The sequence below is a fragment of the Lepus europaeus genome, chromosome 22, assembly GCF_033115175.1.
Source record: "Lepus europaeus isolate LE1 chromosome 22, mLepTim1.pri, whole genome shotgun sequence".
NCBI lineage: Eukaryota > Metazoa > Chordata > Mammalia > Lagomorpha > Leporidae > Lepus > Lepus europaeus.
In genome coordinates, this window is record NC_084848.1 from 40,692,200 (window position 1) to 40,719,968 (window position 27,769).

Consider the following 27,769-nt stretch of genomic DNA (forward strand, 5'->3'; position numbering starts at 1 on the left):
CTGCTACTGGCAGGAGGATGGAGTGCCAAGGACGGTTCTAGAAGAGACTGCAAGGGAAGATTTTTTTTAAGATTTATTTATTTATTTGAAAGTCAGGGTTATACAGAGAGAGAAGGAGAGACAGACAGAGAGAGAGAGAGAGAGAGAGAAAGAGAGAGAGAGAGAGAGAGATTCGCTGCTTCACTCCCCTATTGGCTGCAATGGCCAGAGCTGTGCCGATCTGAAGCCAGGAGCCAGGAGCTTCTTCTGGGTCTCCCACATGGGTGCAGGGGTCCGAGTACTTGAGCCATCTTCCGCTGCTTTCCCAGACACATGAGCAGGGAGCTGGATCAGAAGTGGAGCAGCCGGGGCTGCAGCTGATGCCCACATGGGATGCCGGCATCTCAGGCACTGGCTTAACCTGCTGCGCCACAGTGCTGGCTGTTACAGCTTTACTTTCTGTAGTTTGATACCGCTGATCAACCATGGTTCAAAAATATAGTACCACAAGATATTTTGAGACAGAGGGAGAGAGTGAGAGACCAAATTCAAGTAGCTTTTATTACCTCTTTTGTTATAATTGCTCTGTTTTATTATTAGTTATTTTTAAAGAATTATTTATTTGAAAGTCATAGAAAAGGAGAAAGAGAGAGAGAGAGAGAGAGAGAGAGGTCTTCCATCCACTGGCATACTCCCCAAATGGCTGTAATGGCCAGTGCTGGGCCAGGCTGAAGCCAGGAGCTAGGAGCTTCATTTGGGTCTCCCACCCGGGGGTGGGGATTCAAGCACTTGGGTCATCTTTTGCTGCTTTCCCAGGCCATTAGCAGGGAGCTGCATCAGAAGTTGAGTAGCCAGGACACGAACTGGTATCCATATGGGATGCCAGGGTCCCAGGTGGTGGCTTTTCTCATTATGCCACAGCTCCAGCCCCCTATTATTAGTTATTGTTGTTTATCTGTTAGTGTGCCTAGATTATAAATTAAACCTTATTCTAAGTATGTGTGCATAGGAACAAATACAGTGTATACTGGGCTTGGGACTGTCAGTGATTTAGATTGGGGTCTTAGAACATACCCCTAGGAGCTGGCACCGTGGCTCAATTGGTTAATCCTCTGCCTGCGGCGCCAGCATCTCATATGGGCACCGGGTTCTAGTCCCGGTTGCTCCTTTTCCAGTCCGGCTCTCTGCTGTGGCCCGGGAGGGCAGTGGAGGATGGCCCAAGTGCTTGGGCCCCTGCACCCACATAGGAAACCAGGAGGAGGCACCTGGCTCCTGGCTTCGGATCGGTGCAGCGCCGGCTGCAGCAGCCATTTTGGGAGTGAACCAACGGAAGGAAGACCTTTCTCTCTGTAGCTCTCTCTCTCTCACTGTCCACTCTGCCTGTCAAAAAAAAAAAAAAAAAAAAAAAAAAAAAAGAAAAGAAAAAGAAGACCTGAGGTTCAAAATTCTTAGAATTACTTCTATTTTTATTTTTGTGTGTGAAAACATATATGCTTGATAAAATGTACTTTCAGGGTTTGGGTTTGCTCTCGTACCTATATGTTTAATCTTTAAATGTATTCGTTTTCCATTCGATTCACAAAGAATTGGAGATGACCCCAATAAATGTGGGTAGGATCAGACACTAGCTCTCGACAGGAAGTCAAAACGGGGGGTATTTAGTCTAGCGGTGAAGCCAGCACTGGGACACCTGTAGCCCACACCAGAGGGCCTGGCTCTGAAACCTGGCCGCACTCCTGCTAATGTGTATCCTGGGAGGCAGAGCATCATGGTTCAGGTGGCCGGGTCCCTGCCACCTTTGTGGAAGTCCCGGGCTGAGTTCCCACCCCTAGCTTTGGCCCCTGGCTGTTGCAGGCATTTGGAGAGTGAACTAGTGGATGGGACCTCTCTCACTGTCACTTCCCTCTCTCTGCCTCTAAATCCAGTAGAAATAAAAGAACAGTTTGGAATGTTTGGCACATCAACCTCCAATTTCAAAAATAAAGGCAAAGACCAAGAAAATAGGACAAAAAGTAGAAGAAAACAAACGTAATGAGGACACACATAGCTGCTTCAGTGAGACCCCAAACTTGGCTGTGTTTAATAGGCAGCCAAAATGGGAAGAATTACATGTTTCTTATTCCAGAAAGGAAAACAGCAACACAAAACAAAATCAGCGCTGAGCCTCGTGGTTCAGCACAGTAAGCCGCTGCTTGCGATGCCCGTCTCAGAGTGCACAGGGTCAGGTCCCACCTCCGCTTCCATCCAGCTGCCTGCCGATGTGCCTGGGAGACAGCAGATCCTTGCCAGGCGCGTGGATCCCTTCTTTATGGAGTTCTTGGCTTCAGCCTGGCCCAGCCCTGCTTGTTGCAGGCATCTGGGGAGTGGAGCAGCAGATGGAAGATCTCTCTGTCGCTGCGCCTTTCACATCGATAGTTAATACATACATCTTAGGAACAACACCGCAATAATGAAGACCCATCCTAAAGCTGTAGGATTTCCTTGCGCTAAACTGAAAAAAAAAAAAAAAAAAATAGGAGAATGAAAAAGAGGAAGAGAGTTGTGGAGGCAGTTCTCAGCTACAGTGGGATACCACCTCACCCCTGTTAGGGTGACTGTTACCCAAAAGATGGAGGCTAGGTATCGGCGACCATGTGGGTTTTTGACAAATTAGAACAGTTATGTAGAAAACGACACGGAGAGTCTTCAAAAGCCAAAACTAGAGGACACACGATCCAGCAGTCCCACCTGCGGCGTGTGCCCAGAGGAGCTGAAACCGGGATGTTGGAGAGATGTGTGCACTGTGTGCACTTCCATGCAACATCATTCACAGGAGCAAGATACGGAGACAAGCTCCGGGCTGGAGGAATGGATTTTAAAAAGTGTAAGTCTGTGGTGTCTACGTGCAGTGGGACGCTCTCTGGCCTCGAAGGGGAAGGGGATTGTCGTTTGGACGTTATCTGAAGTGAACTAAGCCAGGAATAGAGAGACAGGCATCCCGTGGTGGTCTCACTCACATGTGCAGGCTGAAGAAGTCGAGCCACAGCAGTAGAGAATGGAGGGGAGTGGGCGGATGTGCTCACAGGCTGTAATGACCCCGTTACGCAGGAAGAGTTGGGTCTGGTGAGCTGTTGCCTCTGGCGCTGTAGTGAAGGTGCTGAATTGAGTATTTTAAAACAGCTGGGAGAGCGGTTTGGTTTTGGTTTTGGTTTTTGAAAGGCTGAGTTACGGAGAGAAAGAGAGAGAGAGAAAGAGAGAGAGAGAGAATCTTCCATCTGCTGGTTCACTCCCTAAATGGCCACAATGCTTGCAGCTGAGCCAATCCGAAGCCAGAAAGCCAGGATGCCAGTGGCTTCACCTGCTACACACAAAGGCTGCCCCCCCCCCCCAATATTTTATTTGCTGGGACTGGCACTGTGGTGTAGCAGGTAAAGCCTTTGCCTGCAGTGCCATCCCATATGGGTGCCAGTTTGAGTCCCGGCTGCTCCACTTCTGATCCAGCTCTCTGCTTTGGCCTTGGAAAGCAGTGGATGATGGCCCAAGGCCTTGGATCCAGGCACCCTCCTAGGAGACTCAGAAGAAGCTCCTGGCTCCTGGCTTCGGATTGGCCCAGCTCATTGTGGCCATTTCGGGAGTGAACCAGAGGAGGGAAGACCTCTGTCTCTCTCTGCCTCTGCCTCTCTGTAATTCTGCCTTTCAAATAATAAATAAATAAATCTTTTTTAAAGAAATTTTAAAAATTATTTTATTTGCAAGAGAGAGAGAGAGAGAGAGATTCAGAGGTCTCCCATCCATTGGTTCGCTTCCCAAATTGCCCACAAAAGTCAGGAGCCAGAAACTCGATCCAGGTTTCCCACGTGAGTGTCAGGGAGCCAACCAGTTGAGCCACCACCTGCTGCCTCCCAGGTGTGGGTTAGCAGGAAGCTAGAATGGGGAATGCAGCTGGGACTTGAACCCAGGCTCCAGTGAGTGACGCGGCTGCCTCCGATGGCATCTTAACCACTAACCCTAACACCTGCTGTCTCCAAAAGGTGGATTTTAAATGATGAGTGTTTGATGGACATGTTAGTCCACCTTATTTATTTGACCACCATGCAATGCATCCATGTGCTGAAACATCACACTGGGCCCCATAAATATACACAACTGTTATTTGTCAGTTTAAAATGGCGCTTCAGAAATAGAGTCTTGAGTGTCAAGAACTCTTTCTTCTGAATAATCCCTCCATGTGTGTGCCCCTCGTTGCTTCCCGTGGCTCCGCCTCCACGGGGCACACTTCCGCGGAAGCCTGGGTAGGCCATTACTCCTGTGTCAGGTTCTCCCCTGATTTGGAACCTGCAGGGACAGAGGCTACAGGTGACACACACTTAGAACGAGGGTGATGGGACAGGGACAAGCCGAGTCTGGCAGAAGTGAGCGAGGAGGCCACCCAGTCCTTCAGCTGCTTCGTAGGGTGGCGCATTGGCAAGTCTGCAAATTAGGCTTCTTCTTAAAGCTCAGAACCGGCAGCTCGATGTCAAGTGAGTTGGCACTCAGAGATATTAAATAGCCTCATTTATGGAAAGCATGTGAGCTTCCATTTTCCACTACAAACATTTCCTTCCTTAGCTACTCATTTCATAGTTTAATCGTGCTACGTGTATTTTCTGGTCCTTACCGAAAATCTGTGAGTTAATTTAATTGTCCGCTGTCTTATTCCAGAGAATGTTTGAAGTAGTTTATAGAGAAGCCGAAAGCTCAATAGAATAATAATAACAAGAAACAGATGCGGATGTTCGAGGGAAGGAAATTCGGCGTAGGTGGAGCAAGCCTGTGGTGAAGCAACTTATTTTCCGTAATGATATTTATTGTCACTAGTGATGGGGACCGGCAGCCAGAAGAGGAAGGGACACCTTGTTCATGGAGGCAGCGTGGTACCTGGGTTAAAAGAATAGGTGCTCGGGGCTGGTGCTGTGGGGTAGCAGGTAAAGCCACTGCCTGCAGTGCCGGCATCCCATATGGGTGCTGGTTTGGGTCCCGGCTGCTCCACTTCCGATCCAGCTCTCTGCTGTGACCTGGGAAAGCAGTAGAAGATGGTCCAAGTGCTTGGGCCCCTGCACCCATGTGGGAGACCCAGAAGAAGCTCCTGGCTCCTGGCTTTGGATCGGCACAGCTTTGGCCACTGTGGCCAACTGGGGAGTGAACCAGCAGATGGAAGACCTCTCTCTCTCTCTCTGCCTCTCCTTCTTGCTCTGTGTAACTCTGACTTTCAAATAAATAAAATAAATCTTTAAAAAAAATAGGTGCTCAAGGCTGGAGTTGTTCTTGGTGCTGGGACCTGGGAGAATTTTCCACACCGTGTCCCCGCGAAGGGAGTGCGGTGTGGTCAGTGGGCTGTGTTCTCCAGCCTGCAGAGCACAGGGGTAGATCTCTGGGTTGTGTCCTGTGCCGTGTCACCTGGGCAGGCTTACAGGATCACGCTGGAACACACTTCATAGAAGCAGTTCTCTGAAGGCGACGAACAATGCTGCTCAAGTTCACGGCCCCCTGACACCTGGCCGGGCTCCAAAGACAACATCCAGGAATGGGTGGGCTCTGAGGGCCTGGCGCACTGCTCTGTGCACGTGGTTTCTTGTAATCCCGTGTTTTCAAATGGGCAGCAGAGAACCTTGGGGGCGATTTTTTGGCAGAAATCTCAAAGTTGCCCGCGCTGGCCCAGACAAAATCATTGTTGTTGTTTCACAGATGGAAGAGCCGGCTCTGATGATTGCCCAGGGCCATGTGGTTAGTGGCAGAGCTGGGTCTGAAGCTGGAGTCTTCTAAGTGTAGCTCTCTCCCCCGTTCTGCCTCACTTCGCTTACATCTGAAGAATTCCACTGCAGTGGGAACCGTGAGGAGTGAGGCATTCGGATTCAGTCCTGAAGTCTCCGAACGCGATAATAGAATGTCAGTGACGCTCCTGCTACCCTTGCTCCTTGGAGGCCAGCTCAATTCTGTAGCTGAGGCCCCACACGCCCGTCCCTTCACCCTCCACGCCCTGGAGTTGCGTCTGGCACGCGCCAGCATGTCTCTGTTCTACTGTGTAGGAGGGACCTCAACATTTTGGTGGAAAAATGGAATGCAAACATGAGCTTGATTGGGGCCCAAACATTTTTTGAAATCCATGTGTAGTTTTTTCGTGGTCCACATTCTTCATGAGTGTTTGAAAGACCCCTTTTATCTATCTGTTTATTTATTTTTTAAATATTTATTTATTTATTTGAAAGGCAGAGCCACAGAGAGGCAGAGAGAGAGAGAGAGAGAGAGAGAGAGAGAGAGAGAGAGAGAGCGCTTCCATCTGCTGGTTCACTCCCCAGTTGGCTGCAACGGCCAGAGCTGCCCTGATCCGAAGCCAGGAGCCAGGAGCTTCTTCCAGGTCTCCCATGTGGGTGCAGGGACCCAAGCACTTGGGCCATCTTCTACTGCTTTCCCAGGCCATAGCAGAGAACTGGATCGGAAGTGGAGCAGCCAGGATCCAAACCAATGCCTATATGGGATTCCAGCACTGCAGGCAGTGGTCCCTCCTGCTACCCCACAGCATGGGCCCCTGAAAGACCCCTTTAATGCTTGGCTTTTAGTTATGTTTGTTTAGCACCAAAATAAACATATTTTAATTTCATTTTCTATGAACTTCTAAATAAATATTTATTTATTTGAAAGTCAGAGTTACAGAGAGATAGGGAGAGACAGAGAGAGAGAGATTTTCCAGCTGCTGGTTCACTCTCCAAATGGCCACAGAAGCTAGGGCTGGGCCAGGCCAAAGCCAGGAGCCAGGAGCCAGAAGCCAGGAGCCAGGAGCCAGGAGCTTCTTCTGGGTCTCCCACATGGTTGGCAGGGGCCCAAGCACTTGGGTCATCTGCTGCTGCTTTTCCAGGCACTTTATCAGGGAGCTGGATCAGAAGTGGAGCAGCCAGGACATGAACCAGTGCCCATAGCAGCTTTACCTGCTACACCACAGCGCTGGCCCCTTCCATGTATATGTATAAATCTACATAAAGTACACAAAAGGCTTCATGGTATATTTAATCTTCTGCAGTTGTTCTCCTTCATTATAGTTTTAAATTTATTTGAGAGGAATAGAGAGTGCGAGGTGGGGGGAACCCTATCTGCTGGTTCTCTCTCCAAATGCTCACAACATCTGGGGCCAAAGCTGGAAGCCAGGAACTCAATCCCGGTCTCCCACACAGTTGGCAGGAACCTAATTTCCTGAGCCGTCCCTGCTGCCTCCGGGGGTCTGTGCTGGGAAGAGGCTGGGGTGAGGAGCCAGACCAGCAACTGAACCCAGGTGCTCCAAAGTGGGATGCGAGCCTCCTAATTGGTGTGCTCACCGCTGGGCTCAGCGCCAGTCCCTCAGAATCCTGACATGCTCTGTGTCCATCCTTGCTGCCACTGGCTGTTCATTCATTTCAGCTGTAGAATAGTCATTCTCTCTGTAGATCCATCACAGTGCAGCCCTTGTCTCACTGATGGGTTCGGTTATTTCCACTTTTTTCTTTTTTAAAGACTTATTTTATTTATTTGAAAGACAGAGTTAGAGAGAGGTAGAGATAGAGTTCTTCCATCAGATGGTTCACTCCCCAGATGGCCACAATGGCCAGAGCTGTGCTGATCTGAAGCCAGGAGCCAGGAGCTTCTTCCAGGTCTCCCACATGGCTGCAGCGGCCCAAGGACTTGGGCCAACTTCTACTGCTTTCCCCAGCCACAGCAGAGAGCGGGATCGGAAGAGGAGCAGCCGGGACTTGAACCGGCGCCCATATGGGATGCTGGCACCACAGGTGGAGGCTTAGCCTACTACACCACAGCGCCGGCCCCAGGAATACATTTTTAAAACGCTTCTTACAACTATAATGGGTGTGTACCGTCTTCAGAGTCACCGACCCTGTGAAGCTCTGAGCACAGCGCCGGACCCTCCTAGCTGGTAGGACTCCCCTTGCCCTGCAGTGGTTCCTAGGCCTCCATGAGCCGTCTGTGCACCCTCCGTCTGTCTCTTGGCTTGTTCCTGTGCTCACAGCCCTCCCGCCTCCCCAGCACCACGCTGACCTGTCTGCAGGGCTCTCCCTCTCCTGCCTGTCTCTGCTGTCCGCCATCATCCTGGGCTTCCCTTTCTCTCTCTGCTCAGGACCTGCTCATGGTTTTTTCCTCACTGCGAGTTTAGCTTTTCTGTTTTGCTGGGCGGCGTTTTCTTTCCTACTTCTTATTCTACTTTCTTTGGTTGGGGTCATCCCTCTGATAGCTTTTATTTATTTATTTATTTGAAAGGCAGAGAGACAGAAACAGAGACAGATCTCCCATCCCCTGGTTCATTCCTCAAATACCAGCAGGGCTGAGCCAGGAGCCAAGAGGCAAAGCCAGGAGCCAGAAACTTAAGCCGAGTCTCCCACATGGGTGGTAGGGACCCAAGTACTCTAGCCTTGCGTGTTGCCTCCCAGTGTGTACATTCTGATGACGTTGGCATCAGAGATGGAGCTGGGGCTCGAACCCAGGCAGCTCCAACATAGGATGCGGTGTCCCTGGGGATGTAACCGTGAAGATGCCTGCCCCTTGCAGGAACTTTCCAGAACCAGTGCATAGGACGTGAGCTTTTTGGAGCTTTGCATGTCAGGAAATTATTATTAAAATTTTTGCCCTTTTATGCTTTAACTGGATTTAGATTATAGATTGAAAAGTTTTCTCAGAACTTTAAAAAATTTTTTTGGTTAAAATTCAAGTTTACCATTTCCACCGTTGTGTGTACCATTCAGTGGCCTGAAGTACTTGAGCCATCTTCCACTGCCTTCCCAGGCCATCGGCAGGGAGCTGGATAGGAAGAGGAGCAGCCGGGACTCGAACCGGCACCCATGTGGGATGCTGGAGCTACTATGCCACAGTGCTGGCCCCTTGTGGCTAGGACTTAATAGTTTTTTAAAAGATTTATTTATTTGAAAGTCAGAGTGACATGAGAGGGAGAGACAGTGAGACAGAGATCCTCCATCCACTGATCCAGTCCCAACAGCCAGGTGAGGGCCAGGCCAAAGTCAGGGGCCAGGAGCTTCGTCTGGGGCGCCAACGTGGGTGGCGGGGCCCCAAGTCCTCGGGCCATCCTCTGCTGCCTCCCAGACTGCACGTCGGCAGGAAGCGAGGTCAAAAGCAGAGCAGCCAGGACTTGAACCAGGGCCCTGATATGGGATGTGGGTGTCCCAAGCTGTCTCTTAACCTGCTGCCCCAGTGCTCATCCATTTATTTTTGGGAGGATCCCAAAACTCCATTTCACAGCTTATAATAAATACCACTGTACACTGTGGTACGTGTCCTATAGTAAGCGCTCAATACATCCTAGTTGTTTTTGTGGTTTTTAGTTTCAGGTTTTTCACTGAATTCCAACAAGCAGTCTGTAGGAAAAGTGTAATTTCCATTCTGCAGTGTTGGATGCTGCAAGGCAGAGCCCTTAGTTTGAGATCAGAAGAGGGCTCTTCCAGGGAACTGGCTGCGTTGTCTCAGGGTGCTCGGACCCTGGGTTAAGTGGGTGCTTTAGGGGCACTGTTGGTGTGGGGTGGTGACCCTGCGGCATGGTGAGATTGCAAGCTCAGCGGTATCATAACCTGAGAATCGCTGCGTGTTTGTGTTCCCATTGTGGTGAGTAGGTAGGACTGGTTGTGCTGGTGGTTCACGGTGGTCGTGAGAACAAAGTGGATCTTTTTTATTTTTTTTTTAAGATTTATTTTTATTTATTTGAAAGGTAGAGTTACAGAGAGAGGTAGAGACAGAGAGAGAGGACTTCCATCTGCTGGTTCACTCCCAGATGGCAACAACAGCCAGAGCTGCGCCGATCTCAAGCCAGGAGCCAGCAGCTTCTTCCATGTCTCCCATAGCGGTGCAGGGACCCAAGGACTTGGGCCATCTTCCTCTGCTTTCCCAGTGGAGCAGCCGGGACTGGAACCAGCGCCTGTATGGGATGCTGGCACTGCAGGCGGTGGCTTTACCCGCTACGCCACAGTACCGGCCCAAGGTCAAATGTTGACCTACAGGAAAGAGTCACAGAATGAGGGAAAGTTAATGAGAAAAAGACTAAGCAACTTACTGTACGTGTACCATAAACCTCCTGCTAAGCACTTGTAATAGTTCTGTGACCCAAGTGACAGAGAGGAAACTCTTCCAAATGCCGAGGTGGCCCCTAAACTACACAGAGCAGGTGAAATAGGAAAAAGTACAAGGAGGTGCCTCAGGGCAAATGCTGGCACTTAAATACTCTGTTAAAAATCCCTGAGGGGGGTGAACCAACGGAAGGAAGACCTTTCTCTCTGTCTCTCTCTCTCACTGTCTAACTCTGCCTGTAAAAAAAAAAAAAAAAAAAAAAAAAAAAAAAAAAATCCCTGAGGGGCTGGTGCTGTGGCATAGTGGTTTAAGTCTACCTGCTGCGCAGGCATCCCATATAGGCGCCGGTTTGTGTCCTGGCTGCTCCACTTTCAATCCAGCTCTCTGCTATGGCCTGGGAAATCAGTAGAAGGTGTCCCAAGTCCTTGGGCCCCTGCACCCACGAGGGAGACCTGGAAGAAGCTCCTGGCTCCTGGCTTCGGATTGGGTCAGCTGTGGCCGTTGCAGCCATTTGGGGAGTGAACCAGCAGATGGAAGACCTCTCTCTCTCTGTCTGTCTCCCCCTTTCTCTGGCTGCAACCCTGTCTCTCAAATAAATAAATAAAGCTTTAAAAAAAAAATCTGTGAATGTACTTATATCACTTCTCACTATGGTGCCTCTTCTGATCAACTTTTTTTTTTTTTTTAAGATTTATCTTTTTTTTTTTTTTTCTTTTTTGACAGGCAGAGTGAACAGTGTGAGAGAGAGACAGAGAGAAAGGTCTTCCTTTGCCGTTGGTTCACTCTCCAATGGCCGCTGCGGCCGGTGCACCGCGCTGATCTGATGGCAGGAGTCAGGTGCTTCTCCTGGTCTCCCATGGGGTGCAGGGCCCAAGCACTTGGGCCATCCTCCACTGCACTCCCTGGCCACAGCAGAGAGCTGGCCTGGAAGAGGGGCAACCGGGACAGAATCTGGTACCCCGACTGGGACTAGAACCCGGTGTGCCAGCGCTGCAAGGCGGAGGATTAGCCTAGTGAGCCGCGGCGCCGGCTAGATTTATCTTATTTATTTGAAAGACAGAGTTACAGAGAGAGACAGAATCATCTTCCACTGCTTTCCCAGGCCATTAGCAGGGAGCTGGATCAGAAGTGGAGAAGCCAGGACTCGAACCAGCACCCATATAGGATGCCAGCATTGCAGGCGGTGGCCTGATCTGCTACCCCACAACACTGGTCCCCTGATCAGCCTTGAAAGAGAGGATAAGGCAGGTGCTTGGTGCAGAGGTTAACATGCCTCTTGGGGTGACCCTATCCTACACTGGAGAGCTTGGCTCCACCCCCATGCCAGCTTCCTGCTGGAATTCCACCCCCTGGGAGGCAGCAAGTGATGGATCAAGTGGATAGGTTCCTGCCTTCCACGTGGGAGACCTGGGTGGAGTTCCTGGCTCCTGGATTTAGCCTGGTCCAGCCCCAGCCATTAGGGGTGTTTGGGAGGGAGTGAGCCTGTAATAGGAGATTTCCCTCTTTCTCTCTCTGCATCTCAAATAAATAAAAACATTACAAGACTGGACGCATATCTCACTGCGGACAAAGTGCTTCCTCTGTAATTCTTAGACTGACAGCGCGCGTTTGCCAAGTGTCTAATGAAGAGAAAATGAAAGACCCCCTGAGCTGTCGAGGGAAAAGACCATAGGGTGTATTTTCCAGAAATTTGTGACAAACTCAGAACTTTCTCCTGTCAGGCGACTGTTTTTCTGCTCGTTATGGAGATAGAAATGTGGTTTCTCTGGCATATGAATTTGTAACACCCTATTCCTCATTTCATTGTGATTTCATTAAATTAAAGGTTAAAAAAAAAAACAAAAAAACAAACCTTTGGTTTCAGCAGAAACATGCATCCATCGTTTTAACATTTACAAACATGGGTAAGTAAGAAGGAAGTAAGAATCACTCACCATCCCATTTGTCCAAGATCATCTCTATTCAAATGTCACTTCTCAGCCGAAAACGTTCTAATCATAATAATCTAAAGTAAATGCCAAGATTTCCGTAGAAAAAGGAAACTCACTAAACGTTCTGAGGTTTCAGAGATACCACAGGCATAGTGAGAGATATTGTGCAAGCAAACCACAGCCATTTCAAAATAGCGCGTGTCAGCGACGCATGTGTGCCGACACGTGCACGGATTTTTACGGGCACGCCACAGGTGCCGTTTGCTTTCTGATGCCACGATGTTCACTCTGCCCAACTTTCGGTTATGTTCCTGAACATGGCTCATTGTTCACTTAAATTTATCTTCATCTGCTATTTGTAAATGAGAGAGAGAGAGAGAGAGAGAGAGAATGAGATTGAATCTCCTATTTGCCAGTTCACTCCCCGAATGCCCCCAACAGCCAGGGTTGGGTCAAGCCAGGAGCCTGGAACTCCGTCTGGGTCTCCCATGTGGTGGCAGAGGTTGAAGGACCTGATCCATCACCAGCTACCTCCCAGGATGTGCATTAGCAGGAAGCTGACTTGGAAACAGAGCTGGGACTCAACCCCAGGCCCTCCTGCACCCCGAGTGGTGGTTTAACTGCTGCACCAGGCCCCTCCCCCACCGTCATTCACTTAAAGGAATATTCTCATTCGTTTTGATCGCAGATTCTAGATCCGTTATGCACTTGTGATAACTTTTATTTTTAAAGGCAAAATAAAGCTTGCTGTGCTTTTCCGTGAGGGAGCAGCCCTCACCCCACCCAGGGGAGCCCGGACTCAGTGCCGGGGCCGAGCTTTGGAGATCACCGCTCACACAGACGCCTATGACTCTTGCGATCGCTTGGCCAAGCCTTCACCCCTTTCTTTCTGCCTTCCGTTTCCACAGTCTGTTTAGCGTCTCAATTTCAATCTTGAGAAATCTTGCAACAAGTTGGTCTTCTCTACCCTGTTCCAGCCTTTCCTGGGCCCTGCGTGACCACCATTTCCCCCCAGATCGTCTTCAGTCAATGTTCGCATGGCCTCTTGTAGCATGTTGTGATCAAGTGATTATATTGACACAGTATTCAGGGCCAATAATTTAACTCCTCCAATGAATTCGATTTTCAAAGTGGGTTTTGCTTTTTTTTTTTTTTTTAAAGATTTATTTATTTATTTGAAAAGCAGAGTTACAGAAGCAGAAAGAGAGAGAGAAAGGTCTTCCACCCACTGGTTCACTCCACAATTGGCTGCAACGGCCGGAGCTGCGCTGATCTGAAGCCAGGAGCCAGGAGCTTTCTCCAGGTCTCCCACATGGGTGCAGGGGCCCAAGGAGTTGGGCCATCTTCCACTGCTTTCCCAGGCCACAGCAGAGAGCTGGATCGGAAGTGGAGCAGCTGGGACTTGAACTGGTGCCCATTTGGGATACCGTACTACAGGCGGCGTCTTTATCAACTATGCCATAGTGCCAGCCCCTAGACACTTCTAAAAATCACATAATCTCCTCTCAAAGGCCGCACCTCCTAACACTGTCACTTTGAAGGTCAAGATTCTACCCTGTGATTTTTTAAAAAAATTTATTTATTTATTTGAAAGGCAGAATTAAAGAGAGAAGGAGAAAGGCAGAGTTAGAGACAGAAGGAGAAAGGGAGATCCTGTATCCATTGGTTCACTCTCCAAATGGCTGCAATGGTCAGGGCTGGGCCAGGCTGAAGCCAGGAGCCAGGAGCTTCTTCCAGGTCTCCCATGTGGGTGGCGGGGGCCCAAGCACTTGGGCCATCTTCCACTGCTTTTCTAGGCCATCAGCAGGGAGCTGGATCGGAAGTGAAGCAGCTAGGACATGCGCCCGCATCCCAGGTGGTGGCATAATCCACTGTGCCCAATGCCGGCCCCAAGTGTGCGGGTTTTGAGGGACGTCAGAATTCAGTCCACCTCAGTGCCTGACATCACACCCATCTTCAGCTTCAAGCGCTGTCTCCTCCTTTGCCTCCAGCTCCCTCTACACACCTGTCTTAGAGGATTCGGTTTAAATACCGCGTTCAATTGTCGTTCTCCAATTGGATTCCTTGAGAGCGGGGTCTGGCCTATACAAATGCTTCTTGATAGACAGCGAAAGTGACCCTTGGCAAATCAGCTCGCTCTAGGAGTTACCATTACATGTTGATCCAGAGCGCGGACTCTGAAGCTGAAACCACTTGGGTGCAAATCTTCCCCTCTGCATTGGTTGGCTGTGTGTCCTTAGCCAACTGTGTGTTATGTCTGTGCCTGGCAGTTTTGTGCTTCAAATTCCCAAATCATTACGGTTCCAAACAAAGACCGAATGGGGCAGAGTCCTCAGTAAGCGCTCTGTGTGCTTCGTTGCTACTACTGTGACTCTTTTATTTTTAATAGCGCTGACATGGAATGGGGGGGTGGCCTTAGGGAATTCATTCTGGACTTCAGGTTTTCTCTGGTCAAATCGAAGAAGGGTTTTGTGTCCACTTTGGGTTCCGGAGCCCTAGGGGCAGTGCAGATCCTTGGTTTATCACAAGCTGAAGGCATCTTTGTCTTTATCAGGCACCAGGCTGCGTGATCTCTTGGGAACTAATCAACAGCTTTTCCTTTCGCTTGGATAATATAAGCTCAATGTGGAAACAGCCTTATCTCGGGCTGGTTCTGATCCATCTTAATTCATGAGATAAGCAAGTCGATTAGTAATTAATCAAGGTTATTTAGTAGGTAACATTTTTAACAACTGCGACCCGTGGGAGTGATGATATAAGGGGTTTGGATGATAGACAGTGAGGGAGACATGATGAAAAGATTGTATCTTTTTTTACATTTTTAAACGTGGTCTATTTAATATTTAATGCAATTGTATTTAGCTGTTGACTTCAGATTTATTTATCTTTCAGTGTTTCCTCCCAACATTTTATTATGAAAAATGTCTAATACACAGCAAAACTAAAGGATTTTATAGTGACAGTTGTATGTGCAACACAGTTTCTAACATTAGTGTTTTGCAAGAATTGCTTGATCACAAAGCTGTCCGTATATCCATCCTCCATCCATCCCCTAATACATTTTTATTTGCATGTGCTTGGTGAGGCTTATTTTGTTACTCGCTCATCTGTATGGGGAGAGTCAGTGTTGTGTTCTTATTCCCTGCACATAGGCGGGTACTTCAAAAAGTTTATTGAACAAAGAAATTAAAATGTGTTTTGGTGCAAAAATTATTAAATCTATGCACAGTGTTTTTTTTTTTTTTAAGATTTATTTATTTGAAGGCAGACTTACAGAGAGGCAGAGGCAGAGAGAGAGATCTTCCATCCACTGGTTCACCCCCCAGATGGCCGCAATGGCTGGAGCTGAGCCTATTTGAAGCCAGGAGCCAGGAGCTTCCTCCGGGTCTTCCATGTGGGTGCTGGGCCCAAGCACTTGGGTCATTAGTAGGGAGCTGGATCGGAAGTGGAGCAGCTGGAACTCGAACTCCTGAGATGTTGGTGTTGCAGACTGAGGCCTTAACCCATTGCACCACAGCTCCAGCCCCTTTCTTTGTTTCTTTCCTTCCTTCCTTTCTTTTTTTTTTAAAAAAGATCTATTTATCCATTTGAAAGGCAGAGTTAGAGAGAGAGAGGAGAGACAGAAAGATTGTCCATCCTCTGGTTCACTCCCCAAAGCCGAAACAGCCAGAGCTGGGCCAGTCTGAAGTCGTGAACCAGGAGCTCCCCTTGGGCGGGTGCAGGGGCCAAGGACTGGGGCCATCTGCTGCTTTCCCAGGTGCACCAGCAGGGAGCTGGGTCGGAAGTGGGGCAGCCAGGACTTGAACCAGTGCCCATGTGGGATGCTGGCACTGCAGGCAGCGCCTTACCCAGTACACCACAGCACCAGCCTCTCCCTGAATTTATTGAAGTACCTTTGCATATGCATGAAGTAATGCTTTTAAAGAATTTGGGGATGAGGATTGCTTTTACTGCAATGATTCTTTGAGAGTGCAGATAAAGTTATGGGAAGAAATGTGTAGGTGAGAACATAGCCGCCGGGCAAATAATCAACTTCGTAGATAGCTCGTCAGAGTGTTCTTTTTGCTATAGTAGGTTTTGTGTTTGCTTGTTTCTCTTTGCCAGCTAGGCAGGCTCAGCTCTTATTGTTTCCAGTAAATGGCAAAATGGCAACATTTATGGAGCAGAAGAGGAACTAAGTTAAGAAAAAAAGTTTCAGAGAGAACTTGTGCAGGTTGGAGGCTCCACAAGCACACACACTCAGATGCCCAGGGTATCAGCTGGTGTCAGCCTGGCTTCCCCTGGAGATGTCACTGCGCGGACTCGCTCGGCTTTCCCGCTCAGCACCAGCGGCGTCCCCAGTGCTGGCTCTTTTGGACCTGTTCCAGCAACTGCAAAGAGCACGAATAGGTCACAGGGCAAGTTCTTGATTAGGATTCAAAAAGAAGGCGTAGTTCCTTTGTTCTCTCTGAACTCAGGAAACACTGTGGAAGGCGGACTGCTGTGGGAGAGCCGTTTTTGGGTGGCCGCTCTCTTCTGGCCACCACGCAGGCCTGCGAGGTTCTGATGAGATTTTCTCTCTTTCACTTTCAGTTCGCTTCTCTAACTGAGATGGACAGGATATAACCACCGCTGGGTCGAAGCATGGCGTCCAGCACTGTGGCTCCCGCCGGAGACCAGCAGGTGTCCGTGGGCATCGATGATCTCCATATTTCACTGCAAGGTAACTCAGGCGAGCTGGGGGAACCCCCCTGGAAACGCTGGCTCTCTGACTCTCCTCTTCTCATGAATCGTGCTAGTCTGTTTCACTTCTGAGAAATTTTGAAAATGTATCTGTATTTTTTCCAACAGTACGAACCATTCCGCTTCCTTAAACGTCTTTCTTGCTATGTCAGCTCTCTAGGAAAGCCACGGACACCTGGGAGGAGTTCGCTGTCTTTGCTTTCTTACCCTAAGAGTGCTGGTATGTCTGAGGGTACTTCAGAGAGTTCGTGGAAAGTAGAATTAAAAAATAAGCTTATTTTGGTGCAGCAAAGCTTGAAATCTGTGCATATGAGGGGGTCCTTGGAAAGTTCATAGAAATGTGTATGTATTTGAAGACTGGAATTTCAAATTTCTAAAGTAAGCTTCTCTTGTCATTTCGTTTTTCTATAAACTTTTAGAAATGTCCGTGTCTTTTCTTGGTAGTGAGAATTAAATAGTTAGCCATGATCCACTTTGTGTGCTTTGTACTTATTTTGGATGTTTTCCAGTGTATTTTTTTTAAAGATTTATTTATTTATTTGAAAGAGTTACAGAGAGAAGGAGAGGCAGAGAGAGAGAGAGAGAGAGAGAGAGAGAAAGAAAGAGAGAGAGAGAGAGAGAGAGAGAGAGGTCTTCTATCAGTTGGTTCACTCCCCAGTTGGCTACAATGGCTGGAGTGGCGCTGATCTGAATTCAGGAGCCAGGAGTTTCTTCCCGGTCTCCCACATAGATGCAGGGGCCCAAGTACTTGTGCCATCCTCCACTGCCATCCCAGGCCATAGCAGAGAGCTGGATGGGAAGTGGAACAGCTAGGACTCGAACCGGCGCCCATAAGGGATGCCAGCATTGCAGGCGGCATCTTTACCCGCTATGCCGCAGCGCCGGTCCCCCACAGCGTCTCTTTAATGCACATCCTTGCTTTGCCATAATAGAAGGGAATGCTGGTAATAGGGTACCTGAATGGCGTCTGAATCATGGAATCATGCGTGCACAGATATAAATACAGTCTGACTTTTTCCAGGGCCTCTCATCGAGTTTGGCATTTTTGTGCTGTCTTTTTTTTCTTTTTTAAGATTTATTTATTTATTTGGAACGAGGAGTTACAGAGAGGCAGAGGCAGAGAGAGAAAGGTCTTGCATCCATTGGTTCACTCCTCAAATGGCTGCAACGGCCAGAACTGGGCTGATCCAATGCCAGAAGCCTGGACCTTCTTTCTAGTCTCCCACACGGGTGCAGGGCCCAAGGACTTGGGCCATCTTCCACTGCTTTCCCAGGCCTAGCAGAGAGCTGGATGGGAAGTGGAGCATCCGGGTCTCAAACCAGCGCCCATATGGGATGCCGGCACTGCAGGTGGCGGCTTTACCCACTACGCAACAGCGCCGGCCCCCAGTGCATAATTTTTTCATAATACACCTTTTCCTTGAACTTCTTACAGATTCCTTGTATGCAGGATTTCAAGATTTTTTGGTACCCAAATGAACCCAGCTTCTAATTCCATTTTCTGCAGACTTTTGGGAGTGCAGATGACAATTCCCGCAGTACAGCTGTGTTGCAGATGTGCGGTGCAGCCTGCTAAGGGTTTGGCACGGTGTAGGGGCTCAGTAAAGGCGCTGTCAGTTTTGCTTATGTATTTACAGTCAAAATCTCCGTCTTCCAGGCTTTCTTCTTTTCCAGGGCACCTAGCTAGAGCAGAAACCTCCTGGGAAAGCCGTGAAGCAGAATTCCGGTTTTTCTGTCTTGGTTCTGGCATCTCTCTCCAGTGGCTTCCCATCACGCTAGAGTGTAGACTCACGGGCCCTTCCTCATCTGCTGCTTGTCTTTCTCTCTGCCTGGATCTCCCGTCTCATCCCCACAAACACCTGCTGCGGCCACCCCACATTTCCTTGTAGGACCGCACTCCTCGTTGCGTATGTGCTGCTGTTTAGATTGTTCCCCGTGGGGTCCTCTGGTCCGTCCTCCAACTCTGGAAGAATCCAACTCCTTGGTCCTTCATCTGTCCGAAGGTCAACCAGGCAGCCTCGTCCGTGAGCTCCTGGCCTCTCCCAGGCCGGGATGTGACTCCCTCCTCTGTTCTGCTCTATCTACTTGGGCACTCAGAGTATAATTACTATCCTTTTTTTTTTAAAAGATTTATTTATTTATTGGAAAGTCAGAGTTACACAGAGAGAGGAGAGGCAGAGAGAGAAAAAGAGCGAGAGCAAGAGAGAGAGAGAGAGAGAGGTCCTCTATCCGCTGGTTCACTCTCCAATTGGCTGCAATGGCTGGAGCTGTGCCGATCCAAAGCCAGGAGCCAGGAACTTCTTCCGGGTCTCCCATGCAGGTGCAGAGGCCCAAGGACTTGGGCCAACTTCTACTGCTTTCCTTGGCCACAGCAGAGAGCTGGATCGGAAGTGGAGCAGCCAGGACTAGAATCGGTGCTTATATGGGATGCCGGCACTGCAGGCAGCGGCTTTACCTGCTACACCACAGCACCGGCCCGAGTTTTGACTTGCAATATTGGTTTTTTTTTTACCCCCTACCACGTTGTACCTCCTCTGACATAACTCAAAGGACTATCTGAGAGAGGCAACTTCTTCTAACAAGCACGTAACTCTTAGCTTTATCCTGTCAATGGTAGCAAACTTTTCCATCCAGAGGCTGGATGAGCAACTTCAAGTCACATTAGTGCTCTCCGGTTGACGATGCAGTTGAAATTAATTCGCACTTCACTGAGAAATGAGTGGCTTCTCCTAGCGTGCTTCGGATTGTACCGGTTATATAACCTGCGGTACTGTAGGAGACTAGCCTGGGCTGTTTTGCAATGTAACGTGTTGTACGTGCACCCACCAGTCAGAAGGATGTATCCAGGGGCTAGGAGTGCTGTGTGCATCGCCCTGATGGGACAGGTGGGCAGCCAGTCCTGTGATGTCTTCAAGCGGCTGCCATGGAAGGGTTGTTCCCCCTTTACTGGGTACACCCGAGAGAGAAACCACACGAGAGTTTCCGTGCCTGGGGACTGGAAGCTGAAGTGTGACAGGAGTAGATTTCCCAGGGTCAACTGCTGTGGGTTTGCTATGGCTCTCGTAGCTTGTGTTGTTTTAGCGGGCAGACAGACAGAGGGAAGGAAGGGTGGGAAGGAGAGGGGGAGGAGGAAGGAAGTTGTATATATTTCTCATGGTAACTTTGAACTCATGGCAGGATTACGAGCTATTTGGGCAAAACAAAAATTGATAGATGTTATTTCCATCATGTACTACTTAACCCAAGGTGTTAGCTGGAGAAACATTTGGGTTTGTTTGCTATGCAGGCAGAGGTGCTTGATGGTCCTTGGAGTCTTATGAGAAGAGAGATTTTATGTAAAGGTTTTTTTTTTTTTTTTTTCCCCGTTCCGCTTCAGCACCTTTTATGATAGAGGCAGACACAGACAGTGGCATGACCTAATTAACCTCCCAAGCCTACTTTATTCCAACACAACTTTATCTAAGGCGAGGCCGTTGTGGCCACACCCTGAGAAAATTAAGCTGTCTGATTCATGGCTGATAGGCTGTGCAGACGGGAGCCTGAACTCTAGGCTGCGCTTTGCTGAAATTCCTACGAGGAGGACAATAAGCAAGTGAGTTCTTGCTTTTTGCTCGTCTTTTGTGGGATCCTGGAGAAAAGATCCCCTATGAAGGGAGTTTCAGGCTACTTTTTGTAGGGGCCTATTTATGTTCTTTGCCTCTAATGAGGAGAATAGCATTGGAATTGCTAAGGGTTAGGAAGAGAAAGGAATGGTCTTTATGAATTTGCATGAATTCATGTGTGTTTTGAATTACTCTGAATGGCCCACATTTTTAATAAATTTGAGACATATGCATTCAAGACATTGAAATCATTAAATAAATAGCTGTCTTTAAGAACTATTTGTTTTAGCCATATTTTCATTATTGAATTCCTTTCACTCTCTCCATTGGGATTTCTCCCTTGGCAAAGTAATGAGTTCTTCCTTCCCTTTTATTCTAAGAAAATACTAACTGCCTATTTTGTTTGAAAGAACATCTCCACTGATCCTTCAGGTGGGAAAGGTATGTCCAGGGAATAATTTGTGAGGCATCAGGTAAATATGATGATGGAAACAGTTAGGGGTGAAGTCGGGTAAGTATCACAGAAGTTCCAAGTTGGAAAGAATCTTCTTTGCTATTCAATGCTCTTTGAGACCAAAGTAGAAATCGCTTCAGAAGTGTTTCTGAGGTTAAATCCTTCAGAGAGTTGACCTCAGGCACACAGAGTTAGAGCTTTTGCTGTTAGGCAGGGCATTGCTCCTGGGTCTTGGGAGTTGGGAGTGACATGAGCTTGAATTGGGGTTGTGTCTAAGGGCTTTACTCTGACTTTGAGGTATAGGTAGACTGGAAAAGGGAAAGAAAATAGAGTTGGAGAAACCAGTTAGGAAGCTCTGGCAAACATCAGGTGGTGGGTGATGTTTGCCTGAGATGGGATTACAGTGGGGAGATTGAAAGTATGGGAGAAGGGGCCGGTGCTGTGGTAAAGCCGCCGCCTGCAGTGCCTGCATCCCATATGGGCACCGGTTCAAGTCTGCTCTGCTTCTGATCCAGCTCTCTGCTGGGAAAGCAGTAGAAGATGGTCCTAGTGCTTGGGCTCCTGCACCCGCTTGGGAGACCCGGAAGAGACTCCTGGTCTTACCTTCAGATCAGCGCAGCTCTGGCCATTGTGGCCAATTGGGGAGGGAACCAGTGGAAGGAAGACCTCTCTCTCTCTCTCTCTCTCTCTCTCTGCCTCTCCTTCTCCCTCTGTGTAACTCTGACTTTCAAATAAGTAAATAAATCTTTAAAAAAAGAAAGTATGGGGAACCATTAAGGTGGAAGACTCAATAGGACTTTGCAATGATTGGCTATGGATAATAAGCTAGATTTCCTCCAAGGGTCTCAGGTTGAGTTCCTTCATAATTGTGGTCTCACACATAATGTGCACATTGTTCACCTTATTCACTGTGCTTTTACTAACTGCTTTTCTAGGAATCAAATAAGAAGATCATTACATATTTGTGTCAGTTCACTAAAAGTAAAGTAGTGTAGATAAACGGTTTCTTACAAAGAGCTCTGGGAATTTTTTATGCTATTAAAAGATGAAGAGCATGACACAGGTGCAGAACCCATTAGAAAATCCCAGTAGCTGCTGGTGTTGTGATGCAGCAGGTAAAGCCGCCACCTGTGACGCTGCGTACCATATGGGTGCTGGTTCGAGTCCCGGGTTCTGCACTTTTGATCCAGCTCCCTGCTGATGTCTGGGAAGAGCAGCGGAGGATGGCCCCAAGTGGTTGGGCCCCTGACATCCACATAGGAGACCAGTGTGGAGTTCCAGGCTCCTGACTTCAGCGTGGCCCAATCCAGGCCATTGCTGCCATTTGGAGAATGAATCAGTAGATGGAAGTCTCTCTCTCTCTCTCTCTCTCTCTCTCTAATTTTCAAATAAATAAGGTAAGTCTTAAAAAAAGAAGAAAATCACAGTAGAGAGTGAACTTGGCTGATTCTTCCTGAGAAGCTGGAATGCCAATGGCAGGGATGTTTGAGTTGTTTGGGGAGCTTCCCTCAAGTATTTCAGATTGCTATTTCTTTTTTAACAAACAAATGTAACTTGTTGGTCATAAAAGGACACGCATTGTGTAACAGAATAATTATGTAACAGAAGCAAATTATTATTTTTAATGTCTTTATTTATTTATTTGAGAGAGAGAGAGCGAGCGCTCCTATCTGCTGGTTCACTTTGATAATGACTGCAATGGCTGGGGCTTGGGCGCTGAAGCTAGGAGTCAGGAACCCAACCCAGGCCTCCCGCATGGGTGGCAGGAATCCAGTTATGGGAGCCGTCACCGCTTCCCCCCAGGGTCTACCTAAGTAGGAAGCTGTGGTTGAGAATCAAACCCAGGAATTCCAGGGTGGGATATGGCCTTCGTGACTGGTGTCTTACCGGTAGGCCAAACACCTATCCCAGAGGCAAATGATTTTGTTTTCAAAAATGAAGTAGGCAGTGCTTTGGCAAACAGCACCCAGCTACAGAATGCTATCGTTACCTGGACACGGAACTAGCAAGACAGGTGTATCCTATTACCTCTGCCGCTGCAGGAGGGGCTCAGTAGCATCCCGCACGGTGCTGGTGGGTGGGGAGCCAGCTGTGTAAAAACGAAGCCGCCCAGTTACTGCATCATTTCCAACAACACTCATGTGGTTTATTGAGTGCTGCTACTGTCTGGATGACATTTTAGAAGATTGAAAAGCCCCCCGTGCTTTCTGGGTAGCTACCATTACTTGGTGGGGCTCAGCAGTGGAATGTGAGTCTGTACTTAGTTATTGCTCTATTTAAATGTATGCATTATTTACTGAGTAGCCAGCTGAAGGGACACTTGCCATTAAAATTAGCTGTGTTAGGGAGGCATCATTGCAGTTAGATAGGAATAAATTTCAAGAGACCGATTATACAGCAAGGTGGCTATAGTTGATGACTTATTTTATTCTTGAAGAACATAAAGAGTGTGGACATTGTATGCTCTCCTCATAAAAATTTGAGGCCATGTATTTGTTAGCTGGATTTAACCATTCCACAACATGTATGTCTTCAAAACATCAAGGTGTTCGTGATATGAACATCCAATGGGTATCTGCCCATTTAAAACAAAGAAATAACTCTACTCTCAGAGAAAAAAAGTAGTCCACGTTTAGTGGGTTAGACTACAAGCTCCCTACTAAGATGTAAGGTTTGCTTCTATTGGGTCATTTGGCAAATGCTGAGTGGCAGCCACATGCAGCGTGCTTGGTGTTCAGGTACAAAGAGGAATAGATTGGGGATTGGAGAAAAATATATAATCTCTGTGGACTTCTGCCAGTGGGTGTCGTGCAAGTGAGAAAATGACCTGGGATGCAGATCTAGTCATTCTTTTTTTGTTTTAATTTAATTTATTTGAGAGAAAAAGAAAGAAAGAAGGAGAAAGGGGGAGAGGGAGAGGAAGGGGGCGGAAAGAGAGAGAGAGAGAGAGAGAGAGAGAGAGGTCTTCCATTCACTGGTTCACTTCCCAATTGGTCCCAACCACTGGAGCTGCACTGATCTGAAGCCAGGAGCCAGGAGCTTCTTCCAGGTCTCCCATACGGGCGCAGGGGCCCAAGGACTTGGGCCATCTTCCACTGCTTCCTCAGGCCATATCAGAGAGCTGGATGGGAAGTGGAGCAGCCGGGACTCACACCAAAATAAGCTCTCTTAGATCTGTCTTTCCATGAACTTTTAGCAGTGTCTGTGTAATTCTCTTACTGTAGGAAGTGAGGCGGTGTGTTCAGAATTTCCCTGGAGTTTGTTGTCTTTTTCCTGAGCTCGTGTAGTTGCTGCTTCCTCTCCTGCCTGCTCTGCTCTGTGCTTGTGACTGGCTTCAACCACACTCTGAGCTTCTCTGATTCTCTGAGTGTGTGAGTGTGTTTTAGGTAAGGGCCTTGCATCTGAAATGCGTGTGTGTTTATTGCCACTGACATTTCTGAATATTTTAGGCTTTCAATAAATAGTTATATGATGAGTAACCGAGTGGCCACCCCAGTATAAAAGAACAAAGGTCTATAAAGTCCCCTGAACCAGGGAAACTGTTCAGGGCTCGTGAAAATTGTGAAGTAGGTTGGAAACATGGATTTGTTTAGGCACGAAGCAGTGAGGTGTGTCCCTGGTACTGGGGGCTAAGGACAGCTTCAGTGTCCTGTTCCTGGGACAAAGTCTGTTCTGTTTTGTGGCTGTGAAGTCTGAGACAGAGAAACGGGGTTAATACAAAGGCATTTGATCCAATTCATGGAAAATGGAATTAAAAGGTAAGTTTATTTTGGGGGAGGAAATTTTGAAATGTATGCATACAAGGGGTCTTCAACAAGTTCTTGGAAAATGCATATTATGAAGAAAGTGCACGGATTAAAAAATTACAGCAAAATAAAATTACCTTTCATACCTTTCGATCGCACTTTTTTCCTATGCACTTCTGGAAGCACGTTTGTAAAAGGCTTCTGGGTGGAATGTTTACCCCTTTGCAGCCAAGTGTGCAGGGTGAGATTTCGGTCCAAATAATTACTCAAGAATAAGAAAATTTGCGTATTTGCAGGCTCAGTTTTTATGAATAAAAGCCAATCATCTTTGGGGGCTGTTTCGGCTGACTAGATTTATTCAACCCAGAGAAAATGATCAAGTTATGCCCATCACTGGCTGTCAATGTTGTACTGTACCAGCATAGAAACTTCCAGAAAGTTCCTGTTGATAATCATAGTAGTTGATGTTGTCTCTTGCTGTGTTTTCTTGGAGTTTTGCTTGCCTTGGTATTGTGAAACTTTATGATCTTAAAAAAATTCCAATTACATGAAAAGAACAGAGCTCTTGTGATATTTGCACTGTGCAGTGGTTTTCAGGAAAAAAATGCACTTCCCCGTCCCCCCTTGGGTTCCATACGCAGTTTTGGTTTCTGGGAACTTTGGTTCTGTTTTTTCTAGGAGTTGGAGATAAGCTTTGTTCTGGGTCAGTTACATTTTGAAAACTAGGGCAAGATAAATCCAGGGTCATTGAGAGTGCTGTTAAAGTGGGTTAGCAAAGATCTCATTCATTCTTTGTAGAAGTAAAAATCCTTTTTAATTAGCCCCATGGGATAGAAGATTTCTCCAGCATTTGTGTATGCCTGCGTGTCGGCAGGAGCTGAAGTGGTGTGTTAGAGGAAAATCCAACGTGAATTAATGTCACTCTGAAAACGGGCAATTAGCAAGCGAATGTAGTACATGAATTCAGAACCATTTGGTGGGTTTAGTGTGTGGTTGAAAGCTCTGAAAAGTGGGGGCCATTTGAAATGTGTGTCTTCGAGATATTGATTTCCCTCATCTGATTTCCACACTTGGCAGTGCCAGTTTCCTGAATGACTGTTTTTCTAAACCTGTCCAGGGGAATTTGGCAAAAAGTGTTGTTCTCAGTGTGTATGAGACCTGAAGTTCACGACCACCGGGTAATTTTAGAGTCACGTAAAAGCAGTGGATGAAAGGATGGGAGCGATTTTGTCAGAGAGACGCGGTGCTTGAAGTTGTATGTGTGTGCATCTTTGGGAAAGAGACAGCAGACTCTGGATGAGTGGCCTCTCTCCTGGTCAGTGCAGCGATGCGTGTTGAAGAAGCGTGGGAGGAAGATGGCAGAAAGAGTGGCCACGCGCTCTGGCTGCTCACCTGTGGGATGGAGCAGCCCTCACTGGTCATGCTTTGGTTTTTTCCCACCTTTTCTGCACAGGGCATCAGTAGCTTTACCTTACAAGATAAAGGGCATGGGGGCTGGCACTGTAGCGTAGCAGGTAAAGCCTCTGCCTGCAGTGCTGGCATCCCATGTCAGCTCCAGTTCTAGTCCCGGCTGCTCCACTTCCGATCCAGCTCTCTGCTGTGGCCTGGGAAAACAATAGAAGATGGTCCAAGTCCTTGGGCCCCTGCATCTCTGTGGGAGACCAGGAAGAATCTCCTGGCTCCTGGCTTCAGATTGGCCCAGTTGCAGCCATTTGGGGAGTGAACCAGTGGCTGGAAGACCTCTCTCTCTCTTTGCCTCTGCCTTTCTGTATCTCTGACTTTCAAATAAATAAATAAATCTTTTTAAAAAATTCTTTGAACATGCATATGAAGTTGTACATATTTGTGTGATTTTTTTTTAAAAAAGCTTTTTATTTAATTTATTTGAGAGGTAGAGTTACAGACAGTGAGAGAGAAAGACAGAGAGAGAGGTCTTCCTTCCGTTGATTCACTCCCCAGATGGCCGCAACAGCCGGAGCTGAGCCAATCTGAAGCTAGGTCTCCCATGCGGGTGCAGGGGCCCAAGCACTTGGGCCGTCTTCTACTGCTTTCCCAGGCCATAGCAGAGAGCTGGATCGGAAGAGGAGGAGCCAGGCCTAGAACTGGCGCCCACATGGGATGCCGTTGCCGCAGGCGGAGGATTGACCTACTGTGCTATGGCGCCAGCCCCATTGTGTGATGGTTTGGTACGTGTATACAGTGTGTAAAGGCAATCACGTTAAATGTATTCACTTCCTCAAACTTTTAATACTATTTCTTTATGGTGAAAACATTGAATATCCTATTTTCAGTGTTTTTAGTAAGTAGCGAAATATACAGTGCATTAACATTATCTATAGTCACCTACTGAGCCCCAGAATTGTTTTTTATTTAAGTTTATTTATTTATTTGAGAAGCAGAGAGGCAAGCAGAGCCCAGGACAGAGAATTCCCATCTGCTCAGTCCCCGAACGCCTGCAGTGGTAGGGTCTGGGCCGTGCTTAGGTTGGGCACCAGGCACTCAGTGTGGGTCTCCGGCGTGGGTGGCCAGCATCCACGTACTTGAGCCATCACTGTTGCCTCCCAGGGTCTGCACCAGCAGGAAGCTGGAGTTAGGAGCCAGGTGTCTCAAACCCAGACACTCTGATGTGAGATGTGGGTGTCTAAACCACCGTGCTAAATGTCCCCTGCCCCAAACTTCTGACTTCTATCTGACTATAACTTAGTGGCTGTCAATCAGCCTTCACTCGTCCCTCCCACCCCCAGCCTCTGGTAGCCATCATTGTGTTTTAACTTCTAGGAGATCATCTGTTTTAAGATTGTACACATGGGCCGGTGCCGTGGCTCAATAGGCTAATCCTCCGCCTGCGGCACCGGCACACCAAGTTCTAGTCCCGGTCGGGACACCGGATTCTGTCCCGGTTGCTCCTCTTCCAGGCCAGCTCTCTGTTGTGGCTGGGGAGTGCAGTGGAGGATGGCCCAAGTGCTTGTGTCCTGCACCCCATGGGAGACCAGGAGAAGCACATGGCTCCTGGTTCCGGATCAGTGAGATGCGCCGGCCGCAGTGTGCTGGCCGCGGTGGCCATTGGAGGGGGAACCAACGGCAAAAGGAAGACCTTTCTCTCTGTCTCTCTCTCTCTCACTGTCCACTCTGCCTGTCAAAAAAAAAAAAAAAAAAAAAAAAAGATTGCACACATGAGTGAAATCACACAGTATTTATCTCTCTGTGTGTGGCTTAGTACACTTAATTTAGTGACCTCCGCATGACCAGATTTTACCCTTTTTTTAA

At 48.0% G+C, this 27,769-nt stretch overlaps 1 protein-coding gene across 4 annotated transcripts in view; it reads left to right on the forward strand.

Annotated features, from left to right (window-relative positions):
• Positions 1-27,769, forward strand: part of SYNE2 (spectrin repeat containing nuclear envelope protein 2) — a 373,661-nt gene that overhangs the window by 33,635 nt on the left and 312,257 nt on the right. For all 4 annotated transcript variants that reach the window (XM_062181714.1, XM_062181717.1, XM_062181715.1 and 1 more), the window contains exon 2: positions 16,551-16,680. In XM_062181714.1, the coding sequence (XP_062037698.1) occupies positions 16,602-16,680 (79 nt within the window). In that variant the 5' untranslated portion in view covers positions 16,551-16,601. The remainder of the gene's footprint in view (positions 1-16,550; positions 16,681-27,769) is intronic.